Genomic DNA, 18,331 nt, shown 5'->3' with positions numbered 1-18,331 from the left:
CCTTTCTGCTCTCATCAAAGGTTGATTGGTCGAGTTTTCTTTGTATTACTAACTTGCAGTATAAAGTCCCTTGAGGCAACTGTTGTTGTGATTTGGCGCTGTATAAATAATATAAAATGAATAAATTAAATTGAAACTCTGTAGTCAATTTGTAACAGTAAGAAGGCTTATTTTTAGTCATTTACACATTTTTCATATAACAGTTTAATAATGAACACTGTTAATGTAAATCGTTCTTCTTTGGAACTTCAAGCAGAGTTTCTATTGCAGCAGGTCCTCCTTAAGAAAAAGAAAAACCGCCTAATAATGAAAACAGCTGCGTGTTGGTGTCATTTAGGGTGGTACATCGCCATGTTGTGGAATAAACTGTAATCAACCTTTGTAAATACTGCATATCCCAGCAAATACTGCATTAACGTTATGCTGCAAGAACTCTGCAAGTATAACTTTATTTTTTTTTATAATTATTATTATGGAAAATCTTCTGGTTAGCAGATAAACAATACTGTGCACAGTTTATGGTTTTTGACTTGACCAGTAATATTCATGCAGTGTTGCTTTGATTGTAGCACAGATGCTCATGCATGTAGTTAAAAAAAATATATTATTAGTTTATATTATTAGTTATTATATTTGTCTCACTTCAAGCAATAATGGGTTCATAAATTCTTGCTTTGACCTGGCTGACAGGCAGTGGGGGGAGCAAGAGAATTTTAATAGGGGCTGGCAGCCTGAGATTATTACTGATACAGCACAGAGACACATAAAACAAATCTGTAATATTATTTAAAACATAAAAACAGATTTTCCTTTAATGTGGACTCAGGTCAAGTGGATACAAGCGGACGAGATCGCGGATACAAGCGGCAGAAATGAGCTTCCCCCGAAGGGTGGCTGGCCTCTCCCTTAGAGATAGGGTGAGAAGTTCGGCCATCCGGGAGGAGCTCAGAGTAGAGCAGCTGCTGCTCCACATCGAAAGGAGCCAGCTGAGGTGGTTCGGGCATCTGACAAGGATGCCCCCTGGGCGCCTCCTGGGTGAGGTCTTCCAGGCATGCCCCACCGGGAGGAGGCCCCGGGGCAGACCCAGGACACGCTGGAGAGATTATATCTCTCGGCTGGCCTGGGAACGCCTTGGAGTTCCCCCCGATAAGCTGGAGGAGGTGGCTGGGGAGAGGGAGGTCTGGGCCTCTTTGCTTAGGCTGCTGCCCCCGCGACCCGGCCTCGGATAAAGCGGATGAAGATGGATGGATGGATGGTGGACTCAGGTCTGGTAGGATACAGCACTTAGTTGTTTTGGGTGTTGGTGTTAGTGTGGCAGACGCAAAGTTCAAGGAGAAGAGACGATTTGTCTGCTTGGCTGACAAATAAAACCGGTGAAACTATGAGACACACTTTGACTTATTGTGGCTGCAAAATTTTAAATTTTGTGGGGTTTTTTTTATTTTTTTTTTTATCCTTCCCTCTCTGTAACTTCTGCCTTCATTTTTAATGCACATCTCAGGAGTTTGCTGTGGACACTGAGAAGAATAGTAGCACGTGGAACAAAAGGAAAACATTTCTACACTGTGAAGTGTTTGGTCAAACTGAGGCACTCGGTATAAACTGTAGGCAAAAAGTTTCATTTTTAAAGTTATGAACAAACTTTGATGGAGTGACATGAAGCACAGTAAAGTAGCTCTTTTTTATGTTTTTGTGGATGAATTTCTTGGCCCATTTAAAAATCCTGCCTATCCTGCCCACTCCAGCCTAGCAGGGGGCAGTATTGCTCCTACATGTTTAAAAGAATAAAAGAAGAGTCGTAGCAGCCTGCAGTGACGTCATCGCTTCCTGGTTATTATTTACTTTCATTTTATGTCTTTGTGAAGCTGCAGATGATTGTCTCCGTGTAGAGGTGAGTAAGGCCTACGGTTCACTGCTGGGCTCTGACTCTGATTTGCTTCACTCAGAGCGGTGAGTTTGTGACACTCAGAATGAGGAGAAATCTTTTTTTTTTCTGCAGGTTTCTGTGCTTCAGCTGACTCTGTGATGTCGCTGTGTGAGAACAAAGTGGAGCTTCCTCCTCCCTCTAAAGCCACTCTGTGTGGAGACGAGATCACCAAAGCTCAGAGGTCAGATGACTTTCTTTACTGCCAGGGACTCTTCTGCATGCTACAGCTCTGCATTTAAATCACTGCACCATCATTTTTATTCACATGTAAAACTGTGTGTGTGAAGCCCAGAGAAGCAGCACAGACCCCACACAGCCCACCGTGAACCTGAACCCAACTGTATGTCCGTGATGAGCGACCAATCAAATGAGCGCTATATTGATTTCCAACAAGGAGCACAGGAAACAAAGTGAGTTTTTGTCAGCATTAAAACTTAACAGTTACGCTGAATATGTGACCTTTGAAACATTTATCAATATTTTATCAGGATACGTCAGAGAAAACAATCTCCTAAACCTGAACTCGTCTGTGTGTCCACGATGAGCAGCAGCTCAAATGAGCGATATATTGATTTCAAACAAGCACCAGTGGAGACAAGGTGAGTTGTTTAAATTTAAATTTATTTAGGCCAAAAATCTATCAAATCTACCTGCCCTTTGTGGAAAAAGTACTTTCTCCTAAACCTAATAACTGATTGTGCCACCCTTGGCAGCGTAGACTGCAGTCAAGTGTGTGCCAGAAACATGTAAATTTTACAAAGAAAAGGAGGCAAATACTTTTCAAACCACTGTATTTATTTATTATATTATTTTAATCTGTGACAGTTAAACTGAATTTGTGACCTTTGATACATTTCCTATTGTTCCCCGGACCCAGCTGTGTGTCAATGATGAGCGACCAGTCCAATGAGCGACATATTGACTTCAAACAAGGATCACAAGACACAAAGTGAGTTGTTGTCAGCATTAAAACTTAACAATTTATTCTCTATTAAAATGTTTTACAGTTAAGCTGAATGTGTGACCTTTGATACATTTACCGATATTTTATCAGGAAACATCGGAGAAAAAAATCTCCTAAACCTGAACCCGTCTGTGTGTCCACGATGAGCAGCAGCTCAAATGAGCGATATATTGATTTTAGCCGAGATACAGAGAACAGTCAGAACCTGCCTGCTAATGAAGGGTAAGGATGGAAAGCTACCAGAAATATTTAACTGGACTTTAGCAAATAAAACATTTTAACCAGGAGTTAATTAACTTCATGCTGTTCATTGTAATTATGTGTTTTCTTGCCCATATGCAGCTGGTTATCCTTCATAAAGAACTGGATCATGGATGCGATCGTGAATTTATTACAAAGATTATTTGTGAAACAGTAAGTCGTTGCATTACATCTTACTAATTATTCATTGTTTTTGTCTCTACAGAGCTGCAAGGAGACGAAGCATGTGGTTGAGAATGTTGTGACTAAAAGAAACCTGAACATAGAGATGTAGTGGTAGCACATCTGTCCACCAAGCCAGACATCAGCTGTTTACAATAACATCTGTCACTCACTGCAGCCAAGGGGCATCTTTTCTTCTTCATTTAACCTTATCTGCTGTTATTCAGGTTACAACAGATACCAGCATCTTCTGAACCTGATTCATCAGCACCCACAACGTGCGATGAATCTGTTCTTCATAACTCCAGCGATGAACTCGACTCTGTTAACGAGGCGTAAGTACTTCAGGATGATAGTGAAAACTGAATACTAGCGCTCATCTTAGTGAAACGTTGAAGTTTCCAGTATAACCAGTCGGAGAACCTAAAGAGGAGCAGTAGGAGGTTGTAGATGACTTGCTTCAGAGTAGAGGTCTGCGCGGGAATGTTTTTTTAGTCCCGCTCCCGCCCGCTCCCGCAAGGTTTTGTACCGCACCCGACCGCTCCCGCTGTATATTCAGTCTTTGTTCACCCGCTGCCCGCTTAGAATAATTTTCTACCCGACCCGACCGTTCCCGCTAAATTTAGATCTGGTTTCCAAAATCTCACATTTAAATGGGGTACCACCAAAAAATAGAGATAACAGATAAAACTGCAGGTTGTGCAATGATTGTATTTATTTTTCTTAAACAAGATGCATTTATCTGTCAACATGCAACATTTATCTTTTAACATGGAAAACGTGTTGCAAAAATAAAATAAATAAAAACGAATACAGCATTGTGGCCTACTGCAAAAAGCACTGATCCATGCGCTCAGTGCGTGTAACAGGCGTGAGCACTGGCTGTACCAGTGCTCAATTAGAATGAGGAAATCACAGATATGCTGTTCCGAAAAAATGTCGGGCACGCTATATTTTCAGACCGCCCGCTCCCGTTCAAATTACACCAGAGTTACCGACCGCTACCGCATTTTATTTGGAAATTTATTCCCGCGCCGCAAGAAATCTGGTCGGGTCCCGCGGCTCCCGCGGGACAGCCGCGGGAATGCAGACCTCTACTTCAGAGAACTTCAGAAGTTTACAGTGAAGGAGGGGGAGTTAGTGCAAGCTGTTAGGACTAGACCCAGCTGAGGATGCTGAAAGCTACAGAAACCTGTTAATTCTTAAAAGCTTCAGCATCACTCACTGCTCACAGTCACTCACATTCACTGTTTGAGACCAAATGTTACTAGATGGACCTTTGCCTTGTGGTTGTTTTTGTGTGAACAGATATGATGGGAGCTAATTTTTCACAATTCTTCCAGATTTGACGAGGAAAGTACAGAGGCTCCAAGTGATCAGCCTGCCCAGCAGCATCAATCACATCCGGACTCAGTCTTTATCTTTATGGTGTGTACAACAACTTCTTTTACATGTGTTTTATTCTCAGTCATCTCCATGCTGCACTTGTGTCTGATGGTCATTGTGATGATTTAAATCTGGTTTCATTAATTGTTATATCCTGTTCAAGCTGCTGGAGGACAACATTATCACTTTTGTGAAAAATGAGCTGAAGAAGATCCAGAAGGTGTTGTTTCCAGATAACTCAGAGAGTCAGATGGAGGAAGAGATGCTGCTGGGGGGCGAGGGTGAAGAACACAAGAACAGAGAGGCATTGGTGAAGCTCGCCCTGCATTTCCTGAGGAAAATGGAACAGAACGGCATGGCTGACTATCTGCAGAACAGTAAGTAAAATGAGCCTGATCAGTAAATGTGACAGATCATTGCAGTCATTTATCAGTGTTTTCATGGATGAGCAGTTGACAGAAATTGCACATTGTACTATATTTGATCTGTTTGGGTGCAATTATTTAAAAATTCAGTTCCTGAACCATATACCGATTCTGTCTTTTATTTAGAAAATTCCTCACTTAGCACATTAGCACTCATCACATTAGCAGTTTTGGTCCTAACCCCCCCCCCCCAAAAAAAACCTAATAACTGATTTTTGTGAGTGTAGAAATTCTTAAATAGGGCTGTGCAATATCATATTGTCTATGGTAAATATAAGTTAGTATGTGATATAAGGGTCGCATCATGATATAATTTCTACAGCAATGCAATTTAAGTTCCCTAGTGCATGAGACAAACCCAGGCATGTCTGCAAACTGTCAGCATCTAATAGCAATATAGTACCAAAGAAACAACGCTGCCCAAAAAATAACAAAGGAACAGGTTAATTCAACTTCTGGGGATTGTTTCAACTGCTTTGATGTTCAAGAAATAACAACAGGTGTACTAGAAGGGGAACAATGAGGCAACACCCAAAAGGTGGAGAAACTGACATTTTTCTCTCCTCATCCTTTCTGATGTTTTCTTTTTTCACTGGTTTTGGATTTGGCTGGGGTCAGCGTCACTGGTGGTCCATATCCAGACCATTCAGAGACCTCCTATGCACTGAGTGGTCTTAGTTTTTTCACTAACTATGGCTGCCCCTCTCTGAACCTGGTCTCAGTTTTTAGTTTACTTCCTGTTAAAAGTGATTTTTTCCTTCCTACAGTCACCAAGTTGTTGCTCAAGGGGGCCGTTTGATTGTTGGAGTTTTCTCTGTATTATTGTAGGGTCTTTACCTTACAGTATAAAACAGGGGTGGGCAACTCCAGGCCTCGAGGGCCGGTGTCCTGCAGGTTTTAGATGTGTCCTTGATCCAACACAGCTGAATCAAATGGCTAAATTACCTCTTCAACATGTCTTGTAGTTCTCCAGAGGCCTAGTAATGAACTAATCCTTTAATTCAGGTGGGTTGAACCAGGGTGATATCTAAAACCTGCAGGACACTAGCCCTCGAGGCCTGGATTTGCCCACCCCTGGTATAAAATATAAAGCGCCTTGAGGTGACTACTGTTGTGTTTGGCACTGTATAAATAAAATTAAACTGCTTGGTGGGACATGGGCCCCCTGGCACTGTTGGGCCCCTGCTGCGGGGTGGATGGCACTTGGGTCTCGGGTCTGTGTGCCTGGAGCTCAGACTGCTCTGGTGGAGCCTGCGGGGCTCTCCTCTGCTCTTCTCTGAGTAGGGGTTGCGGTTGTCCCTGCAATGGCCGTCCTCGGGCTCAGGCTCTCTCTCCCTCTCCTTCTGTTAACTTTTTGACAGTTTCTCTTTCTTGTTATGTAAAATATGTTTCATAATGTGATATTATTGTGCAGTTCCTAAAGAATTACCAGTTTTAGTTACTTTAGGTGTTGTTAAAATAAAGTATTTAGCAGTTGTTTTATACTGAAATTTCCAGTGAAAACACTACCTGAGCTACATTTATGCTTACGTGTCACTACTATTGCGCTGCTGCTGCTGGTACCTTGTTTCAGTAGATTTAGACTTCAAATTAGGTGGTCTATAATTGGTTACAGTAACACATTAAAAAAGAAGGATATGAAATGTCCTTTATTTACTTGCACTTATAAATTGCGCTGCCTGCAAGGATCAATAAAATGTTCAGTATCTTTTTTTAAGGAGTTTTGTCACATGACACCATGCAGAGGTTGCTCAAGTGTCATCCACCACATTGGACTTGAATCACAGTTGCTATGGAAAAATGTGAAAATAACCTAGGTTACACTCTCATTCCCAAAATAGGAACTGAACATTTTAGATTAAATGAGAATCTCTTCTAAGTGTATCCAATAACACTAAACGAACAAGAAATTATACTACACTGTTTTTTTGGGGTTTTTTTTTTCAAATTCGTTTTTTTTTTTACTTTAATTCTTAAATTACTGGTTCATTTACTCTTTTATTGATAACAAGAGAAGAACCATAACAGCATATTCTGTTGTACTTCATTATATTTCTGCTACCTTCTGAATTCTTCTGCCATTATTATCCCAAGATGGGAAAATAACAGCACCTACTGTTCACAAGGCATATACAGTACTGTTACAACTGTAAACTTTGTTTGTGCAGATTTGGTAGATTTGGTAGATTTTTGCTCACTGATGCAATTTCTGTCCATTTAGAACTTTTTGCTCCACAATGTCAACGTAAACTTAAAAGTAATCTGAAGAAGAAGTCCCAGTGTGTGTTTGAGGGGATCGCTAAAGCAGGAAACCCAACCCTTCTGAATCAGATCTACACTGAGCTCTACATCACAGAGGGAGGGACTGCAGAAGTCAATAATGAACATGAGGTCAGACAGCTCGCAACAGCATCCAGGAAGCCAGACAGATCAGAAACAACAATCAGACGAGAAGACATCTTTAAAAAGTCACCTGGAAGAGATGAACCAATCAGAACAGTGCTGACAAAAGGAGTGGCTGGCATTGGGAAAACAGTCTTAATTCAAAAGTTTACGCTAGACTGGGCTGAAGAACAAGCTAACCAGGACATCCAGTTTACATTTCCATTTACATTCAGAGAGCTGAATGTGTTGAAAGAGAAAAAGTTCAGCTTGGTGGGACTTGTTCATCACTTCTTTACTGAAACCAAAAAAGCAGGAATTTACTGGTTTGAACACTTCCAAGTTGTGTTCATCTTGGATGGTCTGGATGAGTGTCGACTTCCTCTGGACTTCCACCGCAGTGAAACTCTAACTGATATTACACAGTCCGCCTCAGTGGGTGTGCTTCTTACAAACCTCATCAGGGGGAAACTGCTTCCCTCCGCTCATGTCTGGATAACCACACGGCCTGCAGCAGCCAGTCAGATTCCTCCTGAGTTTGTTCAGATGGTGACAGAAGTCAGAGGGTTCACCGATGAACAGAAGGAGGAGTACTTCAGGAAGAGATTCAGAGATGAGGAACAGGCCAGCAGGATCATCTCCCACATCAAATCATCACGAAGCCTCCACATCATGTGCCATATCCCAGTCTTCTGCTGGATCACTGCTACTGTTCTGGAGAATATGTTGAAAACCAGAGAGGGAGGAATATTACCTAAGACTCTGACTGAGATGTACATCTATTTCCTGGTGGTTCAGTCCAAAGTAAGGAAGATCAAGTATGATGGTGGTGCTGAGACAGATTGTCACTGGGGTCCAGAAAGCAAGAGGATGATTGAATCTCTGGGAAAACTGGCTTTTGACCAGCTAGAGAAAGGAAACCTGATCTTTTATGAATCAGACCTGACGGAGTGTGGCATTGATATTAGAGCAGCCTCAGTGTGCTCAGGAGTGTTCACACAGATCTTTAAAGAGGAAAAGGGGCTATATCAGAACCCAGTGTTCTGCTTCATCCATCTGAGCGTTCAGGAGTTTCTGGCTGCTCTTCATGTCCATCTGGCCTTCATCAACTCTGGAGTCAGCGTGCTACCAGAGGAACAAACAGCATCTCAGACATCTGAAACGCCTAAAAATAAGATTGTAAAAACAGACTTCTACCAACGTGCTGTGGACAATGCTTTGCAGAGTCCAAATGGACACCTGGACTTGTTCCTCCGCTTCCTCCTGGGTCTTTCATTGCAGTCAAATCAGGATCTTCTAAAAGGCCTGCAGACACAGACAGAAAGCAGTTCAAAAACCAATCAAAAAACAGTCCAGTACATTAAGATGAAGATAAGTGAGAATCTGTCTGCAGAAAAAAGCATCAATCTGTTCCACTGTCTCAATGAACTGAATGACCGTTCTCTAGTGGAGGAGATCCAACAGTCCCTGAGTTCAAGAACCCTCTCTGTGGATAAACTGTCTACTGCCCAGTGGTCAGCTCTGGTCTTCATCTTACTGTCATCAGAAAATGATCTGGATGAGTTTGTCCTGAAGAAATACTCTGCTTCGGAGGAGGCTCTTCTGAGGCTGCTGCCAGTGATCAAAGCCTCCAAAAAAGCCATGTAAGTACACAGACAGGTACACATTTATTGAAAACAGGAAAGCAGCATTTCTTTTGTTTCAGTATTTAAAAATCTGTTTGTTTGTTTTTTCACATTCTGTTTTTAGACTGACTGACTGTAACCTCTCAAAGACAAGCTGTGAAGCTCTGACTTCAGTTCTCAGTAACCCAGTCTCTAGTCTGCTTGAGCTAGACCTGAGTAACAACATACTGCAGAATTCTGGGGTGAAAGCACTTTCTGTTGAACTGGGGAGCCCACACTGGAAACTGGAGACTCTAAGGTATGGATAAATAATATAAATAACTGATATGGTCAGATCAGACATGTAACAATCTTTAACCTGTGAAAAAACAGGTTATGGAATCACAATGAGTGTCATGTGTCCTCCCTCTTTCATCCCTAACTAAGCACCATCCTTTACAAATTTTTCAGCTCGGGATACTGAAAATAGAAAATGAAAATAAATTGGACTTGTGTTGTTTTCTTGTTCGGCAGACTGTCAGGCTGTCAGATTACAGAGGATGGCTGTAGGTATCTTGTCTCAGCTCTCAACTCTAACCTTACCCACTTGAAAGAACTGGACTTGAGCTACAATAATCCAGGGGACTCAGGAGTACAACTGTTGTCAGATGGACTAGAGCATTCGTTACGAAAGTTAGAAACTCTGAGGTCAGTTCTTATGATTATTTTTAATTTTTCTCTTTTTGGTATCTTTGTTTCCTTTTTGAGGATTTTCAGTGTGTGCAAAAAACTCTGCTCTTTACATATTCAATTCAATTTTATTTATATAGCGCCAAATCACAACAGCAGTCGCCTCAAGGCACTTTATATTGTACAGTAGATACAGAGGAAAAACCCAACAATCATATGACCCCCTATGAGCAAGCACTCTGGCGACAGTGGAAAGGAAAAACTCCCTTTTAACAGGAAGAAACCTCCAGCAGAACCAGGCTCAGGGAGGGGCGGGGTCATCTGCTGCCACCGGTTGGGGTGAGAGAAGGAAGACATGATGAAATACATGCTGTGGAAGAGAGACAGAGGTTAATAACAGATATGATTCAATGCCGAGAGGTCTATTAACACATAGTGAGTGAGAAAGGTGACTGGAAAGGAAAACTCAGTGCATCATGGGAATCCCCCAGCAGCCTACGTCTATTGCAGCATAACTATGGGAGGATTCAGGGTCACCTGATCCAGCCCTAACTATATGCTTTAGCAAAAAGGAAAGTTTGAAGCCTAATCTTAAAAGTAGAGATAGTGTCTGTCTCCTGAATCCAAATTGGAAGCTGGTTCCACAGAAGAGGGGCCTGAAAACTGAAGGCTCTCCCTCCCGTTCTACTTTTAAATACTTTAGGAACAACAAGTAAGCCTGCAGTGTGAGAGCAAAGTGCTCTAATAGGGTAATATGGTACTACAAGGTCATTACGATAAGATGGGACCTGATTATTTAAGACCTTGTATGTGAGGAGCAGGATTTTGAATTCAATTCTGGATTTAACAGGAAGCCAATGAAGGGAAGCCAAAACAGGAGAAATCTGCTCTCTCTTTCTAGTCCCTGTCAGTACTCTTGCTGCAGCATTTTGGATTAGCTGAAGGCTTTTCAGTGAGTTTTTTGGACATCCTGATAATAATGAATTGCAGTAGTCCAGCCTAGAAGTAATAAATGCATGAACTATTTTTTCAGCATCACCCTGAGACAGGATATTTCTAACTCTCGAGATGTTGTGCAAATGGAAGAAAGCAGTCTTACATATTTGTTTAATATGTGTATTGAAGGACATGTCTTGGTCAAAAACGACCCCAAGGTTCCTCACAGTGTTACTGGAGGCCAAGGTAATGCCATCTAGAGTAAGAATCTGGTTAGATATCACATTTTTAAGATTTTCAGGGCCAAGTAAAATGACCTCAGTTTTATCTGAATTAAGAAGCAGAAAGTTAGCGGCCATCCAGGTCTTTATGTCTTTAAGACATTCCCGCAGTTTAACTAATTGGTGTGTGTTATCTGACTTCATGGACAGATAGAGCTGGGTGTCATCAGCATAGCAGTGAAAATGTATGCTATGACTTCTGATGATGCTGCCTAAGGGAAGCATGTATAATGTAAACAGAATTGGTCCTAGCACTGAACCCTGTGGAACTCCATAACTGACCTTAGTGTGTGAAGAGGACTCTCCATTTACATGCACAAATTGGAGTCTATTAGATAGATATGATACAAACCACTGCAGCGCAGTACCTGGAATACCTACAGTGTGCTCTAATCGTGCTAATAGAATATTATGCTCAACAGTATCGAACGCTGCGCTGAGGTCTAGCAGGACAAGCGGAGAGATGAGTCCACTGTCAGAGGCCATAAGAAGATCATTTGTAACCTTCACTAAAGCTGTTTCTGTGCTGTGATGAGCTCTGAAACCTGATTGAAACTCTTCAAATAAGCCATTCCTCTGCAGATGATCTGTTAGCTGTTTGACAACTACTCTTTCGAGGATTTTTGATATGAAAGGAAGGTTGGAGATTGGCCTATAATTAGCTAAGACTGCTGGGTCTAGAGATGGCTTTTTAAGTAAGGGTTTAACTACTGCCAGCTTGAAGGCCTGTGGTACATAGCCGATTATTAGAGATGAGTTGATCATATTTAGGATTGAAGAATTAATTAATGGCAGGACTTCTTTGAGCAATTTTGTAGGAATGGGGGTCTAAAAGACATGTTGATGGTTTGGAGGAAGTAATTATTGAAGTTAACTCAGAAAGATCAATTGGAGAAAAAGAGTCTAACTTAACATCAATGGTACTAAGAGTAGCTGTAGATAATATTACATCTGCGGGATGATTATTGGTAATTTTTTCTCTAATGATAAAAATTTTATTTGTGAAGAAGTTCATGAAGTCATTACTAGTTAATGTTAAAGGGATGGTTGGCTCAACTTTTTGTTTTTGGAGCTCTGACTTTTTGTCAGCCTGGCTACAGTGCTGAAGAGAAACCTAGGGTTGTTCTTATTTTCTTCAATCAGTGATGAATAGTAAAATGTTCTGGCTTTGCGGAGGGCTTTCATATAAAGCAACAAACTATTTCTCCAGGCTAAATGATGATCCTTTAAATTTGTGACACGCCATTTCCTCTCTAGCTTACGAGTTATCTGCTTTAGGCTACGTGTTTGGGAACTATACCACAGAGTCAGGTACTTCTGATTTGAGATCTTAGTTTCACAGGAGCTACAGTATCCAGAGTCGTACGTAGTGAGGAGGTAAAATTATTAACAAGATAATCGACCTCTGTTGGAGTAGCGTTCAGGTAGCTGCTCTGCTCTGTATTGGTACAGGGCATTGAAGATGATAACTGTAGGTGGATTATATTCTTAAACTTAGTTACAGCACTTTCAGAAAGACATCTACTGTGATAAAGTCTACTCTCCACTGCTGTGTAATCAATTATTGTAAATGTAAATGTTATCAGGAAATGATCAGACAGGAGAGGGTTTTCAGGAAACACTGTTAAATGTTCAGTTTCTATGCCATATGTTAAAACAAGATCTAGAGTGTGATTAAAGTGGTGGGTGGGTTCTTTTACATTTTGAGAGAAGCCAATTGAGTCTAATAACAGACTAAATGCCATGTTGAGGCTGTCACTTTTAGCATCTACATGATTGTTAAAATCACCCACAATAATTATGCTATCTGAGCTGAGCACTAAATCAGATAAAAAGTCTGAGAAATCAGACAGAAACTCTGTGTAAGGTCCAGGTGGACGATAGATGATAACAAGTAAGACTGGTTTCTGAGGTTTACAGCTGGGGTGGACAAGGCTAAGCATCAGGCTTTCAAATGAATTAAAAGTCTGTCTCAGTCTTTCGTTGATTGATAGGCTGGTGTGAAAAATTGCTGCCATACCGCCCCCTCTGCCTGTGCTTCGAGATTTCTGGTAGTTAGAATGACTCGGGGGTGTTGATTCATTTAAACTAACATAATCATCCTGCTGCAACCAGGTTTCTGTAAGGCAGAGTAAATCGATTTGCTGATCAATTATTAAGTCATGTACTAACAGAGACTTGGAGGAGAGAGACCTAATATTTAATAATCCACATTTCACTGTTTTACTCTTTGTTTCAGATGTGGATACTGTATTGTTCTTTCTTTGTGATTTTTTTATGTTTAAGTTGTTTATTGCTGGTTTTTAGTTTTTCGTCTGTTTGGGAGCTGACACAGTCTCAATGGAAATGGGGTTTTAGGGGGGTAACAGGAGGAGAGAAGCTGCAGAGAGGCGTGTAAGACTGCAACTCTGCTTCCTGGTCCCAACTCTGGATAGTCATATTTTGGGGGGTTTAATAAATTTGTCCATATTTCTAGAAATGAGAACTGCTCCATCCAAAGTGGGATTAATGCCGTCTCTCCTAACAAGACCAGGTTTCCTCCAGAAGGTCTGCCAATTATCTATGAAGCCCACATCGTTTCTGGGACACCACTCAGACAGCCAGCAATTTAAGGAGAACATACGGCTAAACATGTCACTCCTGGTCTGATTGGGGAGGGGGAGTCTGACATTGCCACAGATTTTCATATAGCCACAGATTTATTGAAGGGGGGATGCCTTTCAATATAAAGTGACTTGAGAACACTGTTGTTGTGATATGATGCTGTATAAATAAAACTGAATTAAATTGAATGTTGTGACTTTGAGGAATAGCTGTGGGAGTAAAACAGCACAGCAGAAAACTTTATCGATCCTTTAAAAGCAGATACAAGTACCAACATTTTTATATTTGGCCATCTGGAGCCATTTGAGTTACTTCATGATTGCTAATGGCATATAGAGCACTTAACCACAGTATACATGCTTGCATAAATCAAATATATTTATTCAATTTATGGGTACATGTTTTCTTAATTCAGTTATTTATACAAGACATTATCTAAAAATTCTCTCAGTGCCTTTTAAATCACAAGGTATGAATTCTGAACTAGTGCTGTCCCCTGAAAAGTTCAGCTTACTGTGCTTTACCCTTACCTAATTTGATCCTGTGTAAGTTGTCTGGGATGTGATTTCAACAAAACATCTACCTGTATTTGTACATCACTATGACCCTCATAGAAAATTATGGGAAAAAATGTATTGTACAGTAGAGTTTGTAAATAATCTGAGCCTATTATTTACAAATAATCTGAGACTTTTAAAGTATCTGTATAAAAATGTATGATTTGACAGTAAGATAACTTAAAAGCCAATTTTGTTTTCTAATATGTTGCGCCAGACCCTAAACACTGCTCAAAATCTACTAAGGGATTCATGCAGAGGAACAAGTACAATGTTCTGGAATGGCCATCTCAGTCCCCAGACCTGAATATTATTGAAAATCTATGGTGTGACTGTCCATGCTCGGAAACCATCAAACCTGACTGAACTGGATATGTTTTGTAAAGACGAAAGGTCCAAAATACCTTCAACCAGAATCCAGACTCTCATTGGAAGCTATAAGAAGTGTTTGGAGGCATTATTTCTGCAAAAGGAGGATCTACTAAATATTGATGTAATTTTTCTGTTGGGGTGCCCAAATTTATGCACCTGCCTAATTTAGTTTAAGTAACTATTGCACACTATTGCTGATCCAAACAACCAATGATTTATGAAGGAAAAACATGAAAATTATCAGGAGTGCCCAAACTTTTGCATACCACTGTAGTTGATAAGATTTTATGCTCATTTTTAGATTATTTGTTTATTCAAACCAATCACTGTGTCCTATTCATTATTGTCTTTTCAGACTGAGTGTCTGCAACCTGTCAGAAAAAAGCTGTGAAGCTCTTTCTCCAGCTCTCTCCTGCCAGTCATCGAGTCTGAGAGAGCTGGACCTGAATAACAACAACCTGAAGGATACAGGAGTGAAGGCACTGTCCACTGGACTGGAAAGTCAACACTGCAAACTGGAAACTCTCAGGTTAAGATTAGCCTCTGCAATCAGTATTTACACTGTGAATTAAGATGACTGTTTCTCTGCTTACATTGTTATATTATAATATTTATTTTTATTACGTTTTCTATTGGGACACCTGATTATTGGTTGAAGTTAATGGTCTGGATTATAATTAAAGAAACAAAATGTGATGATAATAATCAGCTTAATTAAATGATAGATCACAGTACGTCAGCGTTTTGTTGCTTTAGTAGCTTATCCAGCCTCATTTTGTGTGCCTCCAGGCTTTCGGGCTGCTTGATCACAAAGGATGGCTGTGCTTCTCTGGCCTCAGCTCTGAACTCCAACACCTCTCATCTGAAAGTGCTGGACTTGAGTTACAATCATCCAGAGGATGCAGGAGTAGAGCTTCAGACTGGAGTAAAGGATCAACGCTGGAAACTGGAAAACCTAAGGTCGATGAGATGACATTATTGTTAATGACTGAGCACAATGGGTGTTGATACACTGGATGTAATTTCTGTTTTTGCATGTTGAAAGATATGGTGCTGATATTTGTCATTTCAGGGTGGAACCTGCTGGAGCAGAGTGGTTGAAACCAGGATTGAAGAAGTGTAAGTGTTTTGTTTTTTTAATTCATAAAGATAAAACAGTAAATATTAAGCTGTCTTTATATTTTGGTGTCATTCTCTTAAGATTATCACTGATATTGTGAAGTGTTAAAGGAACAGCTGGTAGATTAACTCCAGCTGCATTGTCTCTTTTCTTGACAGATCTCTCTAAACTTACAGTCAACACAAATACAATAAACAAAAATCTCAAACTGTCTATGAATAACATGAAGGTGACACATACGAGAAACAACTTCATATATCCCGATCATGCTGACAGATTTGTTGACTGGTGTCAGCTGCTGTGTAAAGATGTTTTACATGGTCGGTGTTACTGGGAGGTGGAGTGGACAGGTGAGGTTGACATATCAGTAAGTTACAGAGGAATTGCAAGGAAAGGAGAACGAAAAAACTGCAGATTTGGAGAGAATCCTCAGTCCTGGAGTCTGGACTGCTCTAATGCCCGCGGCTACACTGTGTATCACAATCAGAGAATATCAGTCATTCACCCCTCATCCTCCTTGTCCCCTTCCTGTGGCCCTAAGCGAGTAGCAGTGTATGTGGACTGTCCTGCTGGCACTCTGTCCTTCTACAATGTCTCCAGTGACTCTCTGATCCACCTCCACACCTTCAACACCACATTCACTGAACCTCTTTATCCTGGCTTTGGAGTCTGGCACCATTCATGTGGTTCCTCAGTGCGTCTGTGTTCTGTGCAGGTAGAAGTATCTCCTTCTGTTAGATAAGCTGTGTAACTGCAGATGCACAGACAAATCTGCAGGCTCTCATGGACTCAGAATCACGTTTAACGTCTACATGAGGGATTTCTTAAGAATTTAAAGATTGTGTCTCATTATTGCAGTGATTCTGTAACTGCTGAGTGTCTTTAGTGTCTTATGTGAACAATTCTGACCTGCCTGGTTGTTTAAAGATGTATAAATCATTTTATTTAGTATTAGAGGGGAAAAAACAACTCTTGAAATACACCTTCTGTCTTTGTGCTGTCTTGTTAGCACAACTGGTATTAGAAACAGACGACTCTGGAACGTATGTCGTTTTGTATTCAACACAAAGTGGGTTTCCTTGCCACCAGCAAGTTTCAAACAGTTGTTCACTGGTGTTACGGCCTTAGCTGGGCCTCCTCCTGAAGGTGCCTGTGTGGGCGTGTCACACTACCTCTTCTGCCTGAGGTGCCACCTTTCCCTTTTACACAGCTGACTCACGTCAGTAATTAAGGAGATTTAAGCCCAGGGAAAGGTGAGCTCTGGGCCAGAGTGCCGTTGCAGCTAGTGAGCTGTGCGTGTTTGTAGCTTGTGTGTGTGTGTGTGTGTGTGTGTGTGTGTGTGTGTGTGTGTGTGTGTGTGTGTGTGTGTGTGTGTGTGTGTGTGTGTGTGTGTGTGTGTGTGTGTGTGTGTGTGTGTGTGTGTGTGTGGTTACAGCTAGTGAGCTGTGTTATTGTGGTTTGCAGCTAGTGAGCTGCTCTCCTTCTTTTTGGCTTACGTTTTACTTTATTGACCAATGCCTGAGTTTTGTTTTTCTTAAATGGTGATAGCGGCTTGTCCGTCTCTTTTAGTTGAGTTTGAAAGGGAACTTTAATAAAACTCTTTGATTTAACCCTTTTGCCTCCTTGACTCCTTTTTCTGACCCGGTCACTTTTTGTTACTTTCCCCTCACCGCCTAGACCCCTCAGGGGAACGTAACACTGGCACAAACTGCTCAATCCAGAAAAACTAAAACTTTGCGAAATTCACCTCAAATATAAATGTGTTTGTATGGATTTGAATATTGCAAACAGAAATAATGTCCCAGGTTGAAGCTGAGTTGTTGTTAGCAATAAAAGACTACTTGCATAAATACACTGACATCTCAATGCAATAAAGGTTTCTTTAAAAAAGAAAAAAGTGAGTTAAATCACTTTTTTTTTTTTGTAAATTCAATTGCTTTATTGCAATTATAGGACAAAACTCCAAAAACAAACTTGCAAAAAAACAAGCTGAAACTAAAACTAAACTCTAAGAAACCTGGAGACAAGAGACTAGGAGCACAGAGGGAAACACACACAGCATGAGGGGGCGACGCAACACTGACAGAGAGAAAGACAGGGCTAAAATACACTGAGGGATAACAAGGGAATGGGACACAGGAGGAGAGCACAGCTGGGACTTATCACACTTGATGAGACTTTTTTTTTTTTTTTTTTTTTTTTTGCCTGTCCCGTTTGGCTCTTTTGCCATCAGAATTATTGTCTAAAGGCAAAGAAAGATGCCCAACGGATTTACTTTGCCAAATGGACCATCCCAGCCTTGCTGTAATGGTCTATTTGATTCACCTTTTGTTTATTTTATTTTCACTTGCTAAATACGGGACATACTTGACTGGGGAAAAGAAAGGGGAGAAAGAAAGAGGGAAAGAAAAACAGCGGGGAAGAGGGACGGGGATAAAGGGCAAAAAACAAAAACCAACAAAATAAGCAGACAAAAAAAATACATATAACAATCACCTGGATCACCTGTTGAGAAAGAAAAAAGAAAAGCAGAAGAAAAAAAAGAGCAACATAATAAACAACATCACGATGATCTATGTGATTATAACAGTAAATATTAAACATCATTGTGCAGCACGTAAGATCGACAGCGCACAGTGTGCTTTGAGGTAGGAGCCACA

At 40.8% G+C, this 18,331-nt stretch overlaps 1 protein-coding gene across 1 annotated transcript; it reads left to right on the top strand.

Moving 5' to 3' along the window:
* The first annotated feature begins 1,804 nt into the window (after positions 1-1,804).
* LOC101469739 (uncharacterized) lies at positions 1,805-17,281 on the top strand. The gene is made up of 17 exons (XM_004552058.5): positions 1,805-1,891; positions 2,000-2,108; positions 2,215-2,337; positions 2,416-2,526; positions 2,805-2,876; positions 2,982-3,113; positions 3,234-3,305; positions 3,542-3,649; positions 4,658-4,742; positions 4,864-5,077; positions 7,347-9,150; positions 9,257-9,430; positions 9,646-9,819; positions 14,907-15,080; positions 15,341-15,511; positions 15,624-15,670; positions 15,830-17,281. The coding sequence occupies exons 2-17, from the start codon at positions 2,026-2,028 to the stop codon at positions 16,411-16,413; spliced, it is 4,128 nt and encodes a 1,375-aa protein (XP_004552115.1). The 5' UTR covers positions 1,805-1,891; positions 2,000-2,025; the 3' UTR covers positions 16,414-17,281.
* The last annotated feature ends 1,050 nt before the right edge of the window (positions 17,282-18,331 follow it).

The sequence above is a fragment of the Maylandia zebra genome, linkage group LG2 (assembly GCF_041146795.1).
Source record: "Maylandia zebra isolate NMK-2024a linkage group LG2, Mzebra_GT3a, whole genome shotgun sequence".
NCBI lineage: Eukaryota > Metazoa > Chordata > Actinopteri > Cichliformes > Cichlidae > Maylandia > Maylandia zebra.
Note: the sequence above shows the minus strand (reverse complement) of the source record. Positions and strands in the feature narration are given on the sequence as shown.